The sequence below is a fragment of the Chiloscyllium plagiosum genome, unplaced genomic scaffold (genome assembly GCF_037043375.1).
Source record: "Chiloscyllium plagiosum isolate Xiang-an unplaced genomic scaffold, Cpla_swu_hap1 HiC_scaffold_17, whole genome shotgun sequence".
Taxonomy (NCBI): domain Eukaryota; kingdom Metazoa; phylum Chordata; class Chondrichthyes; order Orectolobiformes; family Hemiscylliidae; genus Chiloscyllium; species Chiloscyllium plagiosum.
Window position 1 is genome coordinate 74,165,904 of NW_028270155.1, and position 21,207 is coordinate 74,187,110.

General features: G+C 44.0%; 1 protein-coding gene across 9 annotated transcripts in view; it reads left to right on the forward strand.

Moving 5' to 3' along the window:
• The window catches only part of st3gal2 (ST3 beta-galactoside alpha-2,3-sialyltransferase 2), a 340,428-nt gene that overhangs the window by 242,949 nt on the left and 76,272 nt on the right, over nucleotides 1-21,207 (forward strand). For all 9 annotated transcript variants that reach the window (XM_087996080.1, XM_087996082.1, XM_087996078.1 and 6 more), the window contains one exon: nucleotides 7,108-7,301. In XM_087996080.1, coding sequence (XP_087852206.1) covers nucleotides 7,108-7,301 — 194 coding nt within the window. The remainder of the gene's footprint in view (nucleotides 1-7,107; nucleotides 7,302-21,207) is intronic.

Consider the following 21,207-nt stretch of genomic DNA (forward strand, 5'->3'; position numbering starts at 1 on the left):
AAAAAATACAAAATCTGCAGGCAGTCAATCCATGTAATATTTTGTAAATTCCACTTTGGAAATAGAACCAGCTTGACTCAAGATTGAGATGCAGACAGATTCTAACCTCATTTAATGCAATGTCTGAGCTGAGATGTCACCTTTTTTATAAAAGCTTAAGTTATCTCGAGAATGTGACTTAAAAGACATTCTGGGATTTATATATTAATGAACCAAAACCTGCAACCCATTCTAAAAGATTAAACAATTGGACATGCTAAATTGCCCATAGTGTTCGGTGCATTATTCAGAGGGAAATTGATCTGGATGGGTTACACTTCAGAAGGTCGGTGTGGACTTGTTGGGTTGGGCCAAATGGCCTGTTTCCATAGTGTAGGCAATCTAATCTAAAACAATCCAAGTTTGTTCAATATATCATTTCAGTTACATGACACTAATCTTTTGCTATAAATTCTGTATCTTATGATCTTATACCCCACAACCACCTGATGAAGTAGCAGGGCTCTGAAAGCTAGCGCTTCCAAATAAACCTATTGGGCTATAACCTGGTGTTGTGTGATTTTTAATCTTGCGTGTTGACCAGGAAGCAATTCCACGATTCTGTATGGCCCGCCCAGTGCCATTTGCCAATGGGCAAAAGTAGAGACAGAAATCAGAAGCTTGGAACGCGAAGGGATTATCAAACCAATCAGTTTGCAGAATGGTCATTACCTGTCACACCAATTGTGAAACTAACAGGTTCACCTTTGCGGGGATTTTAAACAAATGGTAAATCACTTTTCACATCTGGATAAATACCTAATCCCTTGGATAGCTGACAGGGGAGCTGTCCTTCACAAAGCTGGACATGAGGCTTGCATACTTGCAATTGTAGTCAACGAGGATTCCCAGAAATATGCCACAGCTAACACCGATAAAGGTTTACACCAGTATACAAGACTGCCATTTGGGGTAGTGTCAGCCTGGGCAATGTTTCAGCGGATGATGGAGAACATTTTACAAGGTCACCATTTATAACAGGGAAGACAAATAAGGAACACTTAGAGAACTTGGACATGGTCCTAAGACATTTTTCCAAGCCAGGCATATACATTAGAAGGATAAATTGTGTGTTCTAGGCCCTCAAGTGATGTACCTGGACTACAGTGTCGACAAGACCGGGTTACACCCATTGGAAGATAAAGTGAGGGTGATCAAAGATCCCCTGACATGCACATCTGTCCGGGAGTTTAGGTCACTTCTTGGGCTGGTAAATTATTACTGGAAGTTCATACACGACCTGGCCTCCAGCCTGTCACTTTTGCATCACTCCTTAAAAAAAATGGTTAACCTTGGAAATGGTCACATAGCCTAGCCAAAGCTTTCAGGAAGTGACGAAACAGCTATCCTCCTCAAAGGTATTGGCACACTATGATCCCAAGCAAGATTTGGTATTGACATGCGATGCCTCCCCTCCCCTGCTAAAAAGGATCAGGGCAGTATTAGTTCATGGGTGGCCTAATGGAGAGAAATGCTCAATAGCATATGCATCTAGGACTTTGGCTAATACAGAGCGTAAATGCACTCAGTTAGGGAAAGAAGGATTGGCGATCATATTTGGAGTCAGGAAGTTCCACCAATACCTTTACGGATGTAAATTTGTAACAATAATGGACCACAAACGCCTACTAGGTATATTTACAGAGGATAAGGCAGTACCATCCATAGCTTCAGGCCGACCCAGCGATGGGCTCTAATACTGTGTTTGCAGTTGCACTGTCAGGGAGGCCAATTAGCACATACGGATGCATTGAGCTGCTTTCCATTAGCAGGTATATCATTGGTTGTTCCACAAATGGAAGAGCCTGTAATGGTATTAAATTTTCAGGACACACTCCCAATCACAACTGACAATATCAGATTTTAGATGCAGAAAGATCCAGTCCTGTCAAAACTGAAACAAATGGTGGTGCTCAGGGAAACCAAAGGGCCATCACATCCAGAATTGAGATCTTTTAGATCATGGAGAGATGAGCTCACAGTAGAGGACGCCATATTGTTTTGAGAAACAAGAGTGATTGTCCTGAGCAAAGGCTGCCACCAAATACTGGCTGAACTCCACCAGGAGAAAGTGAGGACTGCAGATGCTGGAGATCAGAGCTGAAAATGTGTTGCTGGAAAAGCACAACAGGTCAGGCAGCATCCAAGGAGCAGAAGAATCGACGTTTCGGGCATGAGCCCTTCTTCAGGAATGAGGAAAGTGTGCCCAGCAGGCTAAGATAAAAGGTAGGGAGGAGGGTCTTAGGGGAGGGGCGTTGGAAATGCGATAGGTGGAAGGAGGTTAAGGTGAGGGTGATAGGCCGGAGTGGGGGTGGGGCACGGAGAGGTCAGGAAGAAGATTGCAGGTTAGGCAGGTGGTGCTGAGTTTGAGGGTTGGGACTGAGACAAGGTGGGGGTAGGGGGGGAAATGAGGAAACTGGGAAATCGGAGTTCATCCCTTGAGGTTGGAGGGTTCCGAGGCGGAAGATGAGGCGCTTTTCCTCCAGCCGTCGTGTTGCTATGGTCTGGTGATGGAGGAGTCCAAGGACCTGCATGTCCTTGGTGGAGTGGGAGGGGGAGTTGAAGTATTGAGCCACGGGGTGGTTGGGTTGGTTGGTCCGGGTGTCCCATAGGTGTTCTCTAAAACATTCTGCAAGTAGGCCACCTCTTGCGTAGGTCCTCAAGTAGGTCCCAGAGGTGTTCAGAGAACACCTCTGGGACACCCAGACCAACCACCTCCACCACCCCGTGGCTCAACACTTCAACTCCCCCTCCCACTCCACCAAGGACATGCAGGTCCTTGGACTCCTCCATCGCCAGACCATAGCAACATGACACCTGGAGGAAGAGCACCTCACCTTCCGCCTAGGAACCCTCCAACCACAAGGGATGAACTCCGATTTCTCCAGTTTCCTCATTTCCCCCCTCCCCCCACCTTGTCTCAGTCCCAACCCTCAAACTCAGCACCACCTGCCTAACCTGCAATCTTTTTCCTGACCTCTCCGCACCCCACCCCACTCCGGCCTATCACCCTCACCTTAACCTCCTTCCACCTATCGCATTTTCAACGCCCCTCCCCCAAGTCCCTCCTCCCTAACTTTTATCTTAGCCTGCTGGGCACACTTTCCTCATTCCTGAAGAAGGGCTCATGCCCAAAACGTCGATTCTCCTGCTCCTTGGATGCTGCCTGACCTGCTGCGCTTTTCCAGCAACACATTTTCAACTCTGAACTCCACCAGGGTCATCCAAGAGTTTCCAAAATTAAAATGCTGGCAAGACGTTATGGCTGGTGGCCAAGCTTGAATGCAGACATAGCCACGTTGGTAGGGCAGTGCTCAGAGTGCCAACAAAGGCAAAATTTAACATCAACAGCTCCCCCACATCTGTAGGAATGCCTGGGTAAACCTTGGACTCAGTTACATGTCGACTATGCAGATGCTTTCATGGGCTCAATGCCCTTAGTCATTGCAGATGCCCACTCACAGTGGTTGGACATATTTCGAGTTCATTTGTCAAGCACAGGGAAGACGATAGAAAAACTGTGTGCATCTTTTGCAATACACAAACTCTTTGAAGTATTGGTCACAGATAACGGGCCATTGTTTACCAGAAGGGAATTTGGCTATTCCTAAAGTTGAATGGAATTCAAAACATAAGGACAGCTCTATACCATCCACTGTCCAATGGTCTGGCAGAACAATTCAAACCTTGAAGGCAGTTTTGAAGAAACAACCCACAGCCTCACTAGATACCAAGCTGTTAGGGTACTTTATTTGATTATAGGACCACTCACGTGCAATGCAGGGATAGCACTGGCAGAGTTGCTAATGGGTAGAAGACTCCACACCAGGTTAAGTCTGATCTTCCTGGACTTGGGCAGGAGATGAGGGCCAAATGGCATCAGGAATGCCAATGCCGGACACAAGATCCACCAAGTGAGAGAGGCAGTTTGATACAGAGGATGACGTTTGGTGTAAGAACCGTGGGAATGGCCCCACATGGGTAAGAGGCATGGTTGACGTGAGGTCAGGACCAGTCATGTACAAACTTTGGCTGGGTGAGATGGTCCTGAGCAAACACATGGACTGTATGAAAGCCATGATTTCACAAATGAGTGCGGGAGCAAAACCTGCTTTGGGCTACTGGGAACAAGCAGAAAGGCTGTCAGAACCTGTGGGTTCACCGTTTACATCAAGCATTGACGAGTCCTTGGTATCAGAGATGGACGTGACAGATGTAGTCACCTCGATGCCCTGCCACTGGAAGAAGAGAGTGAAATTCTACCAAGATGGTCCTGGCGCAAGAGGCGGGCTCCGTTACACACCGCCCATATTGGATGTTCACTTGGAGGAACTTGACCCAGTGTTAAAACATCCCAGATGGCTCTCCAAGAGAAAGGACTGACCTACATCCTTGAATTTGGTGGGGGGAGGGATGCAGTGATTGTAACAAGGTCAGCCAGGTGGATCTCCTCGGATATGAGTTCCCTGATTAGGGCTGTTAACAGGAATCGAAAAGTGTGGAACTGGAAAGACACGGCTGGTCAGGCAGTATCTGAGGAGCAGGAGAGTTGACATTTTAAGCAGAAGCTCTTCCTCATTCCTGATGAAGAGCTTATGCTCGAAACATCGACTCTCCTCCTCAGATGCTGCCTGACCGGCTGTGCTTTTCCAGCACCACACTTTTCGACTCTGATCTCCAGCATCTGCAGTCCTCACTTTCTCCCTGTTAACAGGAATGTCAGACTGAGAGCTGGCTGTGAACAGGCAGTACTGGAGTCAAGGAGTCTACACGTGTAATAAAGGGTGACAGGATACCGTCCTCTGTGAAGGTATTTCAATCACGTTTCATTGTCTTTAAGAGTGGAAGTTACAATGGCAGATGTATCTGTTCTGTGCACAGAATGTACATTAGAGCCAATCTGGGGTGTTTCACCTGTTAATCCCCACTTTATTCACCTGGAGTCAGGTAGAAATACAGATTGATTTGTAGAAACTTTGTTTTTAAATAATTTACAGAAACCAAATCTATCCTGGAGGGTGCTACCAAGTTTGCAAACAAGTTAATAGAGATTAGAGATGTCAGCAGAGTTCAAATGGGTGCAATGGAATGATAGTACAGGTATTGGAGGGGTTTATGCTGCTTTGTGCTTTCCTCTTCTGTGTATTGGATTTATGAGGCTATCGGTAATGCTGTAGAGGGCAAAGACTGAAATGAAGATTCACTGAAATTGATCCATGGAAAAGACTTCATGACCTCTTTTGCCATTTGTGGGTACTTTTATGATTGTACTCCATTCTGTAACTCACTCCAGGGATCTATTATTGTTATAAAGTCTCTGCTTATCCAAAACGCCAGCATTTTAAGACGAAGAGAGCAGGAATGTTCTTTTCCCATAGGGTTGGAAGGCCACAGAGTACACAGCCAAAGTTCGTGATTGGACCACAAACCACAACATGTAAAAAAGTACTATGTCGGTGCTTGAAGGGAAACAGTATAAACGAAATGAAATAAGGGAAAAGGATAGACAAATACGATTAGGACTGCTGCTCATGCAGAGAATAGGTGTTAAAACAGACAGGTAGCTCCAGTAGCCTTTTTCCAGGTATAATTTCTGTTGCCTTCTATGTAATAAGATTCCAGTCCCTAACTAACTCACAGGTAGGCATTTTTCATAAATTAAGTTCTAGTCTGTAACTAACTTCTGGGTATCCATTATTCTATATAGAAACAATCTGAACCCCCCCCCCCCCCCAATAGATTCCAATCTGTAATTCATTTCTGAGTATCAAATATGCTATACATAAATTCTCTGACCTCCTCGAATAGATTCCATTTTTTATTCACTCCTGGGTATCCATAATTCTACACACAAACCATCTGAGCCCCTCAATTAGATTCTATTCTCAGCTCATTCCCGGGTATCCATTATTCTATATAAACCATCCAAGCCCCACGTTTATATTTCAGCCTGTAACTCACCCTTAGGAATCCCTTATTCTATACATAAACTATCTGAAGCCCTCAATTACATTCCAATCTGTTACTCATTCCTGGGTATTCATTATTCTATATATAAACCATCTGAACTCCTCGTTTAGATTCCAAGACTGTAACTCAATCCTGGATTTCCATTATTCTATATATAAATCTCCAAACCCCTCGATAACATTCCAGTCTGAAACTCACTCCTGGGTATCTGTTATTCAATGTGCAAACTATCTGAATCCCTTGATTAGATTCCAAACTGTAACTCACTCCTGGGAATCCATTATTCCATATATAAGCCCATGTATAGATTTTCTGCCAGGTATCCAAATTTCAGTTGATGAGCTGTGTAGCTGTGATACTGAATAACTGTGCATGTCAGGGGTCTGACTGTTTGTTACCATAACCCCATGCACAGGCTGGTGGGGACCTATGCCTGATAGTCCGACTGTAACTGCAGTCAGACATCCTGTTTTAGGACGAGCTGAGAGAAGCAATCAAAAGGTGTGTTTCTCCACTTTATAGCTCTTTTGTTTTTTGCCAATAATGTTTCTGTTCATAGAATCCCTACAGTGTGGAAACAGGCCCTTTGGCCCAACAAGTCCACACCAACCCTCCGAAGAGTAACCCACCCAGACCCATTCCCCTACCCTATTACTCTACATTTCCCCTGACTAATTCACATAACCTACACATCCCAGAACACTACACGCAATTTAGCATGGCCAATTCACCTAACCTGCACCTCTTTGGACTGTGGGAGGAAACTGGAACACCCGAAGGAAACCCACGCAGACACAGGAAGAATGTGCAAACTCCACGCAGACAGTCACCGAGGCTGAAATCAAACCCGGGTCCCTGGTGCTGTGAGGCGCTGTGCTAACCACTGAGCTACTGTGCCACCTGTTGTTACAATGGAAACCTGTATGTCTGAAAAAGTGAGTTAAATAAGTCCACTGAGAGGTAATTGAATGGGTCAGATAGTTTGATAAACAGAGTGGCATTTCTTCCCTTGCTGAAGCATTTAATTTGGCTTCCCTCCTGCTGTCTGCTTTACTTTTTCATCACATGGTGACCTTTTTCTTTCCCTGCACCTTCCAGATGCTTCAGCCACAGTTCAAACCACACGACCTGAAGGATGTCTTGCCTAAACTCTTCCTCACTGTGCCCGGAGAGAATCCATACACCTCCTGGAACCGTTCGCGCTGTCGGCGCTGTGCAGTGGTGGGGAATTCCGGAAACCTCCATCATTCTCACTACGGAGCTGACATCAACTCTCATGATTTCATCATGAGGTAAGCTGTGAAGGTGAAGGACATCTCTCGGTGGGAGATCCTTTCTAACTGTTTTTTTTTTACAAATTCCCGGTGTTACGTTTCATAGAGATAAGGAATAGCTTGAATCCATGGAAAAAATTAAGAAATTGAAATAAAAAGTGAAAATGTTGGAATGCAAGGCAGGTTCATCAGCATCTGGGAGAGAAAACAACTTTGATTTTTTTGAGTGCAAAACGGCCTCCTGAATCTCACTTTGTCAACTGCTGTGTGTTTCAAGCAATTTTTCCTTTAAGTTTCATATCTCAGTGTGTAGGATAGGGAAAAAGAAGCTTAAAAATGTGTTGCTGGAAAAGCACAGTAGGTCAGGCAGCATCAAAGGAGCAGGAGAATCGACGTTTCGGGCATAAGCCCTTCTTCAGGAATGAGGAGGGTGTGCCAAGCAGGCTAAGATAAAAGGTAGGGAGGAGGGACTTGGGGGAGGGGCATTGGGAATACGATAGGTGGAAGGAGGTTAGGGTGAGGGTGATAGGCCGGAGAGGGGGTGGGGGCGGAGAGGTTGGGAAGAAGATTGCAGGTCAAGAAGGTGGTGCTGAGTCTGAGGGTTGGGACTGAGATAAGATGGAGGGAGAGGAAATGAGTCTGAGGGTTGGGACTGAGATAAGGTGGAGGGAGGGGAAATGAGAAAGTGGAGAAATTAGCATAGGAATGTGCATTCATCCCTTGTGGTTGGAGGGTTCCTAGGCGGAAGATGAGGCGCTCTTCCTCCAGGTGTCGTGTTGCTATGGTCTGGCGATGGAGGAGGCCAAGGACCTGCATGTCCTTGGTGGAGTGGGAGGGGGAGTTAAAGTGTTCAGCCACGGGGCGGTTGGGTTGGTTTGTGCAGGTGTCCCAGAGATGTTCTCTGAAAAATTCGCAAGGATAGGGAATGCAACAGGAAAAAGCCCACCAGTTCCCCTGGTTTGCCTTATACCACCTGGGTGGTGATAGGATACAACAATAATAAGAGCTGTTGATTAATCACAGCAGGCAGTCTCTAATAATTAGTCTACAATGTGACCTCATTATCATACACTATGTCTCAAGTTACTGGCACACTGTTTCCCAGAACATTAATATCCGAAACAGATCTGATTTTCCTTTGTGTGACTCGATACTAACTGCTTCACCATCTCCTTAGTTAGGAAATCTAGTATAGGGCTTATTTGACTACCCTGCCTCTAAAATGTCAGATCAGATTTTGCTTGCTAGTTATTCTGTTGTGTTCCACAAATCTGGATGACACAAGTTTCAGTACAACGGTAGATGCTTTATTATTGGACAGCCAGTGATTCTCAATGTCCCCAAAAGTGTCCCCATAAGTTATACTTACGATGACACTTCGCCACGACTCTGCTCTACACACAAAGGCAGTAATTTTTATAGGACTATAATACAAAAGGTCTATAAATCACATGGTTGATTGTCATTACATTGTTTAAGATGGGCAATTATAATTTTACAAGGCCCGGTGAATGTCAATATTCTGTGATAACGAGTGAATGGATTACAGGTACTGATTATCGTATTTTTCATGATCACGTGTTGATGGGAATAGATTAAAACAGAAGGGTTTTGCCTGTTCTCAATGGGGGATTCACATTCCTATGCTAATACGGAGGGGAACCAAGATAATGAGAGCAGGAGGCAGTTTAGCAGGGTTGTGGCCAAGTTATCTGTCTTGTCTGGGGAGGACAAATGCCTTTGCCCAAGGCTGCAGAGGAATCCACATGTGATTCCAATGGATTCCTTCTCTAAGATTCAGTCAGCCTCCTCCCTCCTGAGATGTTCTGTCTATTCTGTAAGAGGACAGACATGCAATTGATACTGCAGTGAGTCTCTTTGGTAGTGGAATGCATAAACCTTGATTCCCCACTATGCCTTGAAAGAGAAGTAAAACATGGACCTGATCCCTTTGTGGCTTTCTAACTCCCTCAATTCTAGCTTGTATATCTTGGAGAATTTGAAATCTTTGCATGTTCAATTGTTGGAAGTGTGGGCATCTGTGAAAGAATGGTGCAAGTAGTTTATCTTCTTCCTCAATGAGGGTTAAGGATTGAGAAATAGAGAGAGAGGTCAAACACATTCATGTGAATGTGCGAATGAATTCACTCTTAGGCACAAAAAACAATGGGAGAGGGAAGAAAGATTAAATGAATGAGAGAACAAAGGAACAAATAAAAGAAAGAAAAAACTCACCTATTGTTAGCCACTAGCAGTCTCCTCCCAGCCAAATCGTTGTCAACTCCTTTGTCTGTCCAACTGTCCTCTCTCTTTGGGCTCTATCCCTACCTCTCGTTTACTCTTTACCCACTCCCCCACCCTATATTCTGCATATAAACCACATTTTCCTAGCTGGCATCAGTTCAAAGGAAGGGTCACCAGACCCGAAACGTTGATTTTAATTTCCCTTCACAGATGCTGCTGGACTTGCTGAGCTTTTCCAGCAACTTCTGACTGTGTTTGCTTTGAGGTTTTATTTCCTGTTTAAGAGTCTCCTGTATGAAGAGGGAAATAGAGTTTCAGGAATTACACTGTTTTAAGAGAAAAATTGAGAGTTTAAGCAGTTTTATTTTATTGATCCAACCCCCTTCCTGTCCCCTAATTGGTTTTGAACTGGATGGACTGTTTCTGGGAGTACATCACGTATGATTGTGAAGTTAGCAAAAAAGAAAGGAAAAGTTACTTTCTGAGAGAGAGTGCTTAAAGCGCTTATTCCAAAAAAGTAAAACCTTTTAAGTATTTGTCACAACCTCAGGAAGTTCCAGAGCACTTTTCTTTTTAATTAGATTAGATTAGATTAGATTAGATTAGATTACTTACAGTGTGGAAACAGGCCCTTCGGCCCAACAAGTCCACACCGCCCTGCCGAAGCGCAACCCACCCATTCCCCTACATCTACCCCTTACCTAACACTACGGGCAATTTAGTATGGCCAATTCACCTGACCTGCACATCTTTGGACTGTGGGAGGAAACAGGAGCACCCGGAGGAAACCCACGCAGACACGGGGAGAACGTGCAAACTCCACACAGTCAGTCGCCTGAGGCAGAATTGAACCCGGGTCTCTAGCGCTGTGAGGCAGCAGTGCTAACCACTGTGCCACCGTGCCACCCACAAATGTGAGCACTGATATAGAAGATGTAGCAGCCAATTTGGGCATACAAAGCTTCAAGGCAATAATGGCCATTTAATCCATTTTAATCATGTTAATGGAGGGATCAATATTGTCCAGACCCTGCTCTTTGCTGAATAGTGTCATTCTCCCTGTGATTGCATGGGTTTCCTCTGGGTGTTCTGGCTTCCTCCCACAATCCAAAGGTGCGCAGGTTAGGTGAATTAGCTGTGCTAAATTGTCCATAGCGTTCAGGGATGTGTAGGTTAGGTGGATTAGTCAGGGGTGAATGTAGAGTAATGGGGAATGGGCTTGGGTGGGATACTCTTTGGAGGGTTGTTGTGGATTTGTTGGGCCGAAGGGCTTGTTTCCACAATGTAGGGATTCTAAAAAAAAATTAGTGCTCCCCTGAGAAGGAGACAAGACCTTGTTTTTTTCTGTTCATTAGAACCCTGTGTCAGGCTTGAATACTGCTCTCAAGTATGTTCACCCGAGGTGTTTTTGAAATTTCTTAGCAATGGAATTTCAAAGGAAATAACTACACAAACATTCTAATCCTCCTTAATGATGTCAGGCATGCAGAGCCAGACTGGCACCCAAGGGTTGATTAAAATGTGGCTAGAGGCACCCTTCTGGTGTTTGGACAGTGCTTACTTTCAACTAAATCGAAGCTCAATGTCAAGTATAATTAATCTGACACTTTTTAAATGTTTTATGGGAGATTTATAATAGAGGGCGGTTTAAAGGGACAATCCAGAGGTGTCATTTCACCGTTGGTAATTTAGTCTAGCTCATGGGTGACCGTTAATGTTTATGCAAAATTAACCCTAGTTTTTTATTTTCATATGGCATGGGCATCACTGGCAAGGCCAGCACTTGTTGCCCCTCCCTAATTACCATTAAAACCAAACGGCTTGCTTGGCCATTTTGGATGGCATCCAGGGTCTGGAGTCACGTAGAGATTAGACAAGGTACAGAGGGCAGATTTCCTTCCCTAAAGTGAGATAGATGGGTTGTTGTAAAAACAATTATAGTTTCATAGTCACCATTACTGAAATCATGTTGCAGCTACACAAAAGTCTGGTGCAGCTGCACCTGGAGTATTGCCTACAGTTCTGGTCACCACTTTATAGGAAGGATGAGGAAGCTTTGGAAAAGGTTCAGAGGCGATTTACTAGGATGTTGTCTGGTATAGAGGGAAGGCCTTATGAGGAAAGGTTTAGAGACTTGAGGCTGTTTTCATTAGAGAGAAGAAGGTTAAGAGGTGACTTAATTGAGACATATAAGATAATCGGAGGGTTAGATAGGGTGGACAGTGAGAGCCGTTTTCCTCAAATGTTGAGGGCTAGCATGAGGGGACATAGCTTTAAATTGAGGACTGATAGATATAGGACAGATGTCAGAGGTAGCTTGTTTACTCGGAGAGTAGTAGGGGCGTGAAACGCCCTGCCTGCAACAGTAGTAGATTCGCCAACCTTAAGGACATTTAAATAGTCATTGGATAGACATATTGATGAAAATGGAATAGTGTAGAATAGATAGACTTCAGATTGGTTCCATAGGTCGGCGCAAACTTGAAGGCCAAAGGGCTTGTATTGTGCTGTAATGTTCTATGTTCTAACTTTCAACTATGGATTTTATTAATTTAAATTAAATTCTAACAACCATGGCTTTTGAACACATGTCCCCGAGCATTAACCCAGGCCTACGAATTACTAACCCAGTGACATACCCGGTACGCCACTATCTCCCTAGTACAATTAGATTGTACTATTCGATTGTATTGCAAGAAGACAAAAACCAGTTTGGTTCTTGTGAGTGGAAGAAATAGCCATCTTCTGCAATGAGCCACAGAAGTATTGATATGAAAATACCTCAGGAGATTAATCTGCCGGGAGAACGATTGGAAAAATCCAGCTTTATACCAGATTTTTGGAGTTTTGTTGGTAACAGTGACTTCAGGAGATTTCTGACTGGCCTCCAAGTCTCAAGGCTACAAAGTGTGAAAACCAGCTCCAGGGTCCTATTCCTGATAATCATCATGACTGAACCTGGAATGTATATGTGTGGCTAATGCTGCAGGGCTCAGTAGTGAGCACTGCTGCCTCACAGTGCCAGGGACCCAGGTTTGAGTCCAGCCTCAGGCGACTGTGGGGATTTTGCACATTCTCTGTGTCTGCCTTCAGTTTGCTCCGGTTTCCCCCTACAGTCCAAATTTGCATGCTCTGGAAAGGAAACCAAAATAAAGAATCTGTTCCAGCACGTCCCATCCATTTTTCCAACCCTAACCTTCTCGTCACCCTCTTGTTTGTGGCCTACCTTTCCTGGCAAGGCCTCCTGCTAGATTAGCCTCACACTATCAAGTTCCCCTATCTAAACCCCTGCCTGTCTCTGCCAACACCCTCCCTAACTCAAAACCCTGGCATCACCAAAGTCCTCTCAGAAGTCAAGATCTGATGCACTTTGGAACAGCATATTAAGTGGTCCTCTGAATACACATGAAGTAAGTCACTCAGTGCCTTTCTTTCCCTCCATATTGCATTTCCATGCAGCCTCATTCTGTTCGCCTGACTGCAATAGTTGAATGAGATGGTGGATTTGTTTCTAAGGAGAGTTGTGTTCTAAGCAGGGGCAAAGGGTAGAGTTAATATGTTTCCCTCTTTTAGCCTTATTAAAAATTTTGTCATTAGCTATACCCATCCTCCCGAAATTGAACCTTTCAATCTTAATTGGACAGACCTTCAATCACTTCCTTGCTGTCCTCTAAACTGAATGATACTTACACATCCCATAAGAGCAATCACTGATAGGTGCCACCAAATAATAACATCACATTGGGGCAGACAATAAACAATAAATAAACTAATGCCTGTAAAAATGGTATGGCAATTATCATGGGAAAGTTTAATCAATATGTCAATTGATCGAATCAGCTCGGTCAGGGTAGCCTTGAGGAGGAGTTCATTGAGTGTACCCGCGATAGTTTTCTTGAACAGTATGTAATGGAACCGACGAGGGAGCAAGCTATCCTAGATCTGGTCCTGTGTAATGAGACAGGATAATTAACGACCTCATAGTTAGGGATCCTCCAATACCAGGGTCCTTTGCTTAAACAAAGGGGACTACAATTGAATGGGGGAGGAGTTGGCCAAAGTAGACTGAAAACAAAGGGGTAATCTTCCATGGGTGTCTAAGGAAACAAGGCAGGCCATCAAATTGAAAGAGAAGGCATACGAAGTGGCCAAGGTCAGTGGGAAACCAGAAGATTGGGAAACTTTTAAATGTCAACAGAAAGACACGAAAAGAGCTATAAAGAAAAGTAAGATCGAACATGAGAGAAAACTAATTCAGAATACAAAGACATCAAAAGTTTCTATAAATACATAAAACTAAAAAGAGTGGCTAAAGTAAACATTGGTCCTTTAGATAATGAGAAGGGGCATTTAGTTATGGGATATGATGACATGGCCGAGGCATTGAACAGGTATTTTGTGTCAGTTTTCACAGTGGTGGACATGAATAACATGAGGAGAACGTGAGGTCTGCAGATGCTGGAGATCAGAGCTGAAAATGTGTTGCTGGAAAAGCGCAGCAGGTCAGGTAGCATCCAGGGAACAGGAGAATCAACGTTTCGGGCATAAGCCCTTCTTCAGACATGAATAACATGCCAGTAATTGATAAAGAGACGAAGGTAGGTAAGGAGCTGGAAACAATCATTATCACGGAAGAGGTAGTGTTGGACAAGATAATGGAGCTAAGGATAGACAAGTCTCCTGGCCCTGATGGAATGCATCTCAGGGTATGAAAAGAGATGGCGGGAGAAATAGCAAATGCACCCGTGGTAATTTTCCAAACTTCGCTGGACTTTGGGGCAGTTCCAGACAATTAGAAAAGAGCAAATGTGACGCTTCTGTTTAAAAAGGGCGATCGGCAAAAGATGGGGAATTATAGACCGGTTAGCTTAACTTCTATAGTGGAGAAAATGCTTGAGTCTGTTATCAAGGAAGTGAGTGGGCAAAAGTCTGTCAGATGGAATAAATGTGAAGTCATCCATTTCAGAAGGAATAACAGTAAAAAGGACTATTACTTGAATGGTAGAAGGTTGCAGCATCCTGCTGTGCTTGGGTGTCCTTGTGAATGAATCACAGAAGATTGGTCTGCCAGTACAACAGGTAATTAGGAAGGCAAATGGAATTTTGTGTTTAAAAGCAAGGAGGTGATGTTGCAGCTGCACAAGGTGCAGGTGAGGCCACCCCGAGAGTACTGCATGCAGTTTTGGTCTCCTTACTTTGAGAAATGATATACTGAGCCCCTCAGGGGTGCGTACTCAGCCCCCTACTCACTGTATACCCATGACTATGTCGCAAATACCAGACGACCTCCATTTACAAGTTCGCTGATGACACCACCATAGTCGGTCGAATCTCAGATAGCGACGAAACAGACTACAGACAGGAGGTGAAAGACCTGGAAAAATCATGCACTGAGAACAACCCAGCTCTCAATGCCGGCAAAACCAAGGAACTCAATATTGACTTTCAGCGGGATGTTCCTACACATTAACAGCACAGAGGTGGAACGAGTGGAGAGTGTCAAGCTCCTGGGAGTGGTCATCCACAACAAGCTTTCTTGGACTCTTCATGTGGACCCACTGGTTACAAAGGCCCAACAGCAACTCTTCTTCCTCAGGTAGCTGAGGAAATTTGGCATGACGGCGAATACCCTTCCCAATATTTATAGGTGCACCATCGAGAGGATTCTGTCTGGATGTATCACTACCTGGTATGGCAACTGTACCATTCAAGATCGGAGACGGTTACAGAGAGTGGTGAACTCGGCCCAGACAATCACAAAGGCCAACCGCCCATCTATAGAATCTACCTACAAGGCCCGCTGTCAAAGAAAGGCCGCCAGCATTCTCAAAGATCCATCTCACCCTGGCAATGCTTTTCTACAACCTCTACCATCGGGGAGAAGGTACAGAAGCCTGAACACATGCACCAGCTGGTTTCAAAACAGTTTCTACCCGACTGTTATTAGAATACTGAATAGACTCACAATCTCTTTACATTCGCCTGTACCTGTGTTTTTGGTTTGCTGCTGTTTACCTATTATTTACTTATCTATGCTACATAACTGTGATCTGCCTAGATTGCTCACAAGAAAAAGCTTTTCACTGTGCCTCGGGACACGTGACAAAAAATTAAATTCAGTTCAATTCAGTTCACTGGAGGGGGTGCAGAGGAGGTTCCCCAGGTTGATTCCGGAGTTGAGAGGGTTGGTTATGAGGAGAGACTGAGTAGGCTGGGAATATATTCATTGGAATTCAGAAGAATGAGGGGGGATTCTTATAGAAACATATAAAATTATGAAGGGAATAGATAAGGCAACATAGAGAGAACGTTTCCACTGGCGGGTGAAACTAGGACAATAGAGCATAGCTCAAGATTAGGGGGAGCAGATTTCGGACTGAATTGAGAAGCAACTTCCTCACCCAGAGGTTTGTGAATCTGTGGAATTCCCAGCCTAGTGAAGTAGTTGATGCTACTTCAGTAAATGTTTTTAAGGCTAAGATAGTTTTTTTTTTAACAATGAAAGAGTTAAGGGATACAGTGAGAGGGCAGATAAGTGGATCCAAGTCCACAAAAAGATCAGCCATATCTTATTGAATGGCTGAGCAGGCTGAAAGGGCCAGACGGCCTACTCCCACTCCTTGTCCTTCTGTTGTGAGAGCAGGCATTGTTGGCACCCACACCATGCAGTGTGTTTGTCAAACAACCATGTCATCTATTTGAGTTATTATGTTAAGAAAGTCCTGTTTGGGGTTGGGATGGATGAGTATTTCCATCAATGTTGCTGCTTCGAATAAAAACAATGCTGTGGAACAGATGATGTCTGCAAATAATAAAGAAAGATCAAGATAGATCCTTGCTAAGTGTGTGATAGTGTTTCTCAATTCATAACATTGAACTAATACATGCAATATATATTGTGCAATGTAGAAATATGGCAGCATATAATGTACATACAAGTCTGTGCAGAAAGTTAACACAAGCTGACCAGCAAATTCAAAATAAGCTGACAACTAAGATTCCTATTATCAGTTGTTTAATGTGAAATACTGATTGTTTTGCTTACTTAATGCAAATCATGACACAGCACTTTTTAATGCTTGAAAAACAGCTCTGAAATAACAACAAGATGCACTGGAAGTGCATTGGAAGATAAACCGGTTATAATTTGCTGGTGAAAGATTGTAGCAAGATTGCAGGCCATTGTGGTAATTGTGAGCATCCTCTGTGAAATCAGACCTGTTGTGGTGCAGAGTTTGAGACAGCACTTTTCTGTCCATCAGGAACTCAGTCCTCTGCTTTTTCTAAAACTTTGCTAATGTTCCTGTACCATGTTGATACTCAGGCAAAATCCATTCCTCTAACTGCCTTGTAGTTTGTCTCAGCAGTGGTAAATGTGAATTTTGCTAATTCAATAACTGCTTAGAAGAGATGGTTTAATAAAATCCTTTATGCTGAATATTATACTTTATGCTGCATTATACTTGCAACTTACATTATTTTATCTATTCCAGGCCTTTTGAAGTTAAAAATCACACAACACCAGGTTATAGTCCAACAGGTTTAATTGGAAGCACACTAGCTTTCGGAGCGACGCTCCTTCATCAGGTGATTGTTCCTTCATCAGGTGAAGGAGCGTCACTCCGAAAGCTAGTGTGCTTCCAATTAAACCTGTTGGACTATAACCTGGTGTTGTGTGATTTTTAACTTTGTACACCCCAGTCCAACACCGGCATCTCCGAATCAGGCCTTTTGAAGGCTTGGATGCCTCCATCACCCTGAGTTGTTCCTAAACCTTCTCCATCAATTACTCTGTGCTTCTGCCTCTGCTTCCAACCTTCTACCATTGAATACGTTTAATCATCACGATAAAATGTAACTCCCAAAAACAGCAGGTGAGTTGTGTTTGGGTCAGAGGTCAAATCCTCTTCCACTTTGAATCTGCCCTCTTCTGACAGGAGGTGGCTTCCACATGTAATTATAAATAAGGCTCTGTGCCTTAATTTTACTAATTTTTAGTCAGTTGGGTTTCACAAGCCTTCCTGGGAAACCAAATGGGTCAAACAAAATATGAGAAGCTAAACCTGGTGGCATATCTCCATCTTGAATAACTGCAGTCCATGTGCTGTAGCTAAGGACATAGATTTTCCTGAGCACAAGTCTTCAATACAAGTGTCACCATGTTTGTAGTCGTAGCTTGGCTGTACAGGAGGGGAGAAACAAAGAATGATATAGCACAGGAACAGGCCCTTCAGCCCTCCAAGCCTACGCCGCCACATTTTTGCCATTCCATACTAAAATTGTCTTCACTTACAGGATCCATATCCCTCTATTCCCTTTTTATTCATCTAAGTGTTTCTTGAACGCTGCTATTGTGTCTGCTTCCATCACCTCCTCTGGCAGCGCGTTTCAGGCATCCAGCACCCTTTGTGTGAAAAACCTCTCTCGCACATCTCTATTAAACTCCCCCCCCACCGCAACTTGAACTTGTGTCCCCTAGTAATTGACCCTTCCACCCTGGTAAATGCCCCATACTTTCCACTCTATCCATGCCATTCATAATCTTACATACTTCTTTCAAGTCACCCCTCAACCTTCCTGCATTCCAGTGAAAACAAATCCAGTCTATCCAATCTTTCTTCGTAGCTAAGATTTCCCATACCAGGTAACGTCCTAGTAAACCTTTTCTGTACCCTCTACAAAGCATCCACATCCTTCTGGTAGTGTAGTGACCAGAACTGTACGCAATATTCCAAGTGTGGTCTAACTAAAGTTCTATAAAGCTGCAGCATAACTTGTCTATGCTTGTACTCAATACCCCTTTCAATGAAGACAAGCATGCAATTGGCATTTTCTACTATCTTATCCACCTGCGCTGCCACATTCAGTGATCTGTGAACCTGCACACCGAGATCCTTCTGCTGTCAATACTCCTGCCACTCACTGTATAATTTCCACATGTACTTGACCTTCCAAAATGACTCATCTTACATCTTGTCCGGTGCCATTTTTCTGCCCATGCTCTGACAATCCTCCCCATTATCCGAAATGCCACGAATTTTTGTATCATCCGCAAACTTACTAATTAGACCAGCCACATTTCCTCCAAATCCATTTATGTAAACTACAAACAGCAGAGGTCCCAGCATTGACCCCTGTAGAATACCACTGGTCACAACCCTCCATTCCGAAAAGCATCCTTCACCACTACCTTCTGTCTCCTATGACTAAACCAGTTCTGTATCCATCTTGCCAGCTCCCGATACCATGTGACTTCAGCTTTTGCATCAGTCTGCCATGAGGGACCTCATCAAAAGCTTTATAGAAGTCCATGTCGACAAACATCAGCCGCTTTTTCCTCATCAGCCATGTTTGTCACCTCCTCAAAAAAGTTAATCAAGTTATTGAGGCACGTCCTCCCCCGCATCAAACCATGCTGACTATCGCTAATAAGTATATTTACTTCAAAATGCATATAGATCTTGTCCCTGAGAATCTTTTCCAATAATTTCCATATCACTGATGTGAAACTCACAGACCTGCAATTTCCTACATTATTCCTGCTACCCTCCAACAATGATACGCATTGGCTGTTCTCCAGTCCTCTGTACCTCACCAGAAGTGGCCAAACAGGATACAAAGATGTCTGTCAAGAAGAAAAGAGAAGTGATAGTGATTGGGGATTCATTAGAGAAATTGATAGCTGTTTCTGTGACTTCTGGATTGTGTGCTGTCTCCCTGGTTCCGAGGTCAAGAATATGCCAGATTGCCTGCATTCTTCTGGGGAAGTATGAACAACTCGAGGTCATAGTCTATGTTAGTACTAATAAGTTGGTCCTGCAATCACCTCATGAGTGCTGGGTTACTGTCCTGACCCATAGCCTATGCCCAGTACCCTCAGCTATTTCTTGACATTGCAATCAAAATTGGCTGAAGACTGGCATCTGTGATGGTGGCGATCTCAGGAGGAGTCTGAGATGGATCATTCAGGTGGCACTTTTGGTCAAAGGTGATTGCAAAAGATTCAGCCTTGTCTTTTGAACCTGCACACTCGGCTGTCCCATTGTTGAGGATGGGGAAATTTATGGCTTCTCCAGTTAGTTTCTTCATTGGCCACCAACATTTATAACCAGCTGTGGAGGAGTGCAGAACTTACATCTGTTCCATTCGTTTTAAGATTATTTAAGTCTGATTATAGCCTGCTGCTTCTGCTGTTTTTAACACATATGTATCCTGTGTTGTCCCTGTGACAGGTGGAACTATGTTTATAGGCCTGGTTCTGTGGGCACACTCTCCTATCTGCCTCATTAAACCAGGTATGATCCGCTGGCTTGATAGCAATGGTAAAGTAGGAAGGTGCCAAGCTATTATGTTGGACGTTGTAGTTGAATACAGTTCTGCTGTTGCCATTGGTTCACAACATTTTACGATGCCCAGTTTGGAATGGCTATACCAATTCCACCCATTTGGCACAGCGATTGTACCTCTCAAAATAGTGGGTGGTATCCTCACTGTAAAGGCCAGATTCTATCTGTGGTTAGTCACTCCTCCCATGGACAGATGATCCTGTGACATGTGAGATGGAGATCAACTAGGTTTCTTTTGATCGTGTTGTTTTTTTTTCACTAGAGACACAGGCCCAGTGTGGCAGATTAGTCCTTCAGGAATTGGCCACATGGATCTGTAGATGAGCTACATAGCTGCATTCCATGGAGGACACTGAAGTCCCCCACCCAGGGTACATTCAATGCTCACCCTCGATGTTTCTCCAAGTGGCAAGACTGAGGAAGTTCGTAAATGTTTGACCTGATGCCATGACCCTTCATGGGATCAGTGGAAGACTCTCAGGGCCACTTCATTTTGCCTGTTTTCACCCCTGTGCCAGCAGTCCTGTTATAAATGGATGACCACCAAGAGAAATAGGCAGTTAGTGCAGGAGTCCAGCTCACAAACTGTTTTTCTGTTTTGGAAGCTGGTGAAGACACTGGTTTCTCTGGGGAGTACAGTCAGAGCCATGTTTGTGGCACTGAGAGTAGCTCAGCTGTACAGGAAGGAGGAAGAAGAAAGGAGGAGTGATTCATTAGTTAGAGGAATTGAGAGGTGTTTCTGTGGCTGTGGATGTGATTCCTGGATGGAGTGTTGTCTCCCTGGTTCCAGGGTCAAGAATATCCCACAGTGGCTGCAGGGCATTCTTCTGGTGAAGGGTGAACAACTAGAGATCATGGTTCATGTTGGTACCAATAAATTAAGTAGGAAAGGGATGTGGTCCTCTAATCGGAATTTAGGGAGTTAAGTAGAAAGTTAGTAAGTCGGGCCTCAAACATAGAAATCTCTGGATTACTTCCAGTGAATACAGAAATAGGATAGACATGGCTGACATGAAAGATGGTTCAGGAGGGAAGGCTTTAGATTCCTGAGACTCTGGGACTCTGCCACAATGAGACCTGTATAAGCTGTTACACTAGAACAGAGCTGTGTCTAACTTCCTTGTGGGACAGTTGCTAGGGAGGCCTTTAAACTATGTTGTCAGAGTTGGAGTGAGGGAAAAAGTGATGAAGTTTAAATCAGGGCATGTCTGTGAACACAGGGAGTACTTAGATTGAGGAGTTGTAGGTGCACTTATCATGTAGAAATAGTCTGTGGCAATAACAGAGGTCAGGCTCCAGGAAGAGCAGGACTAGATTAGATTACTTACAGTGTG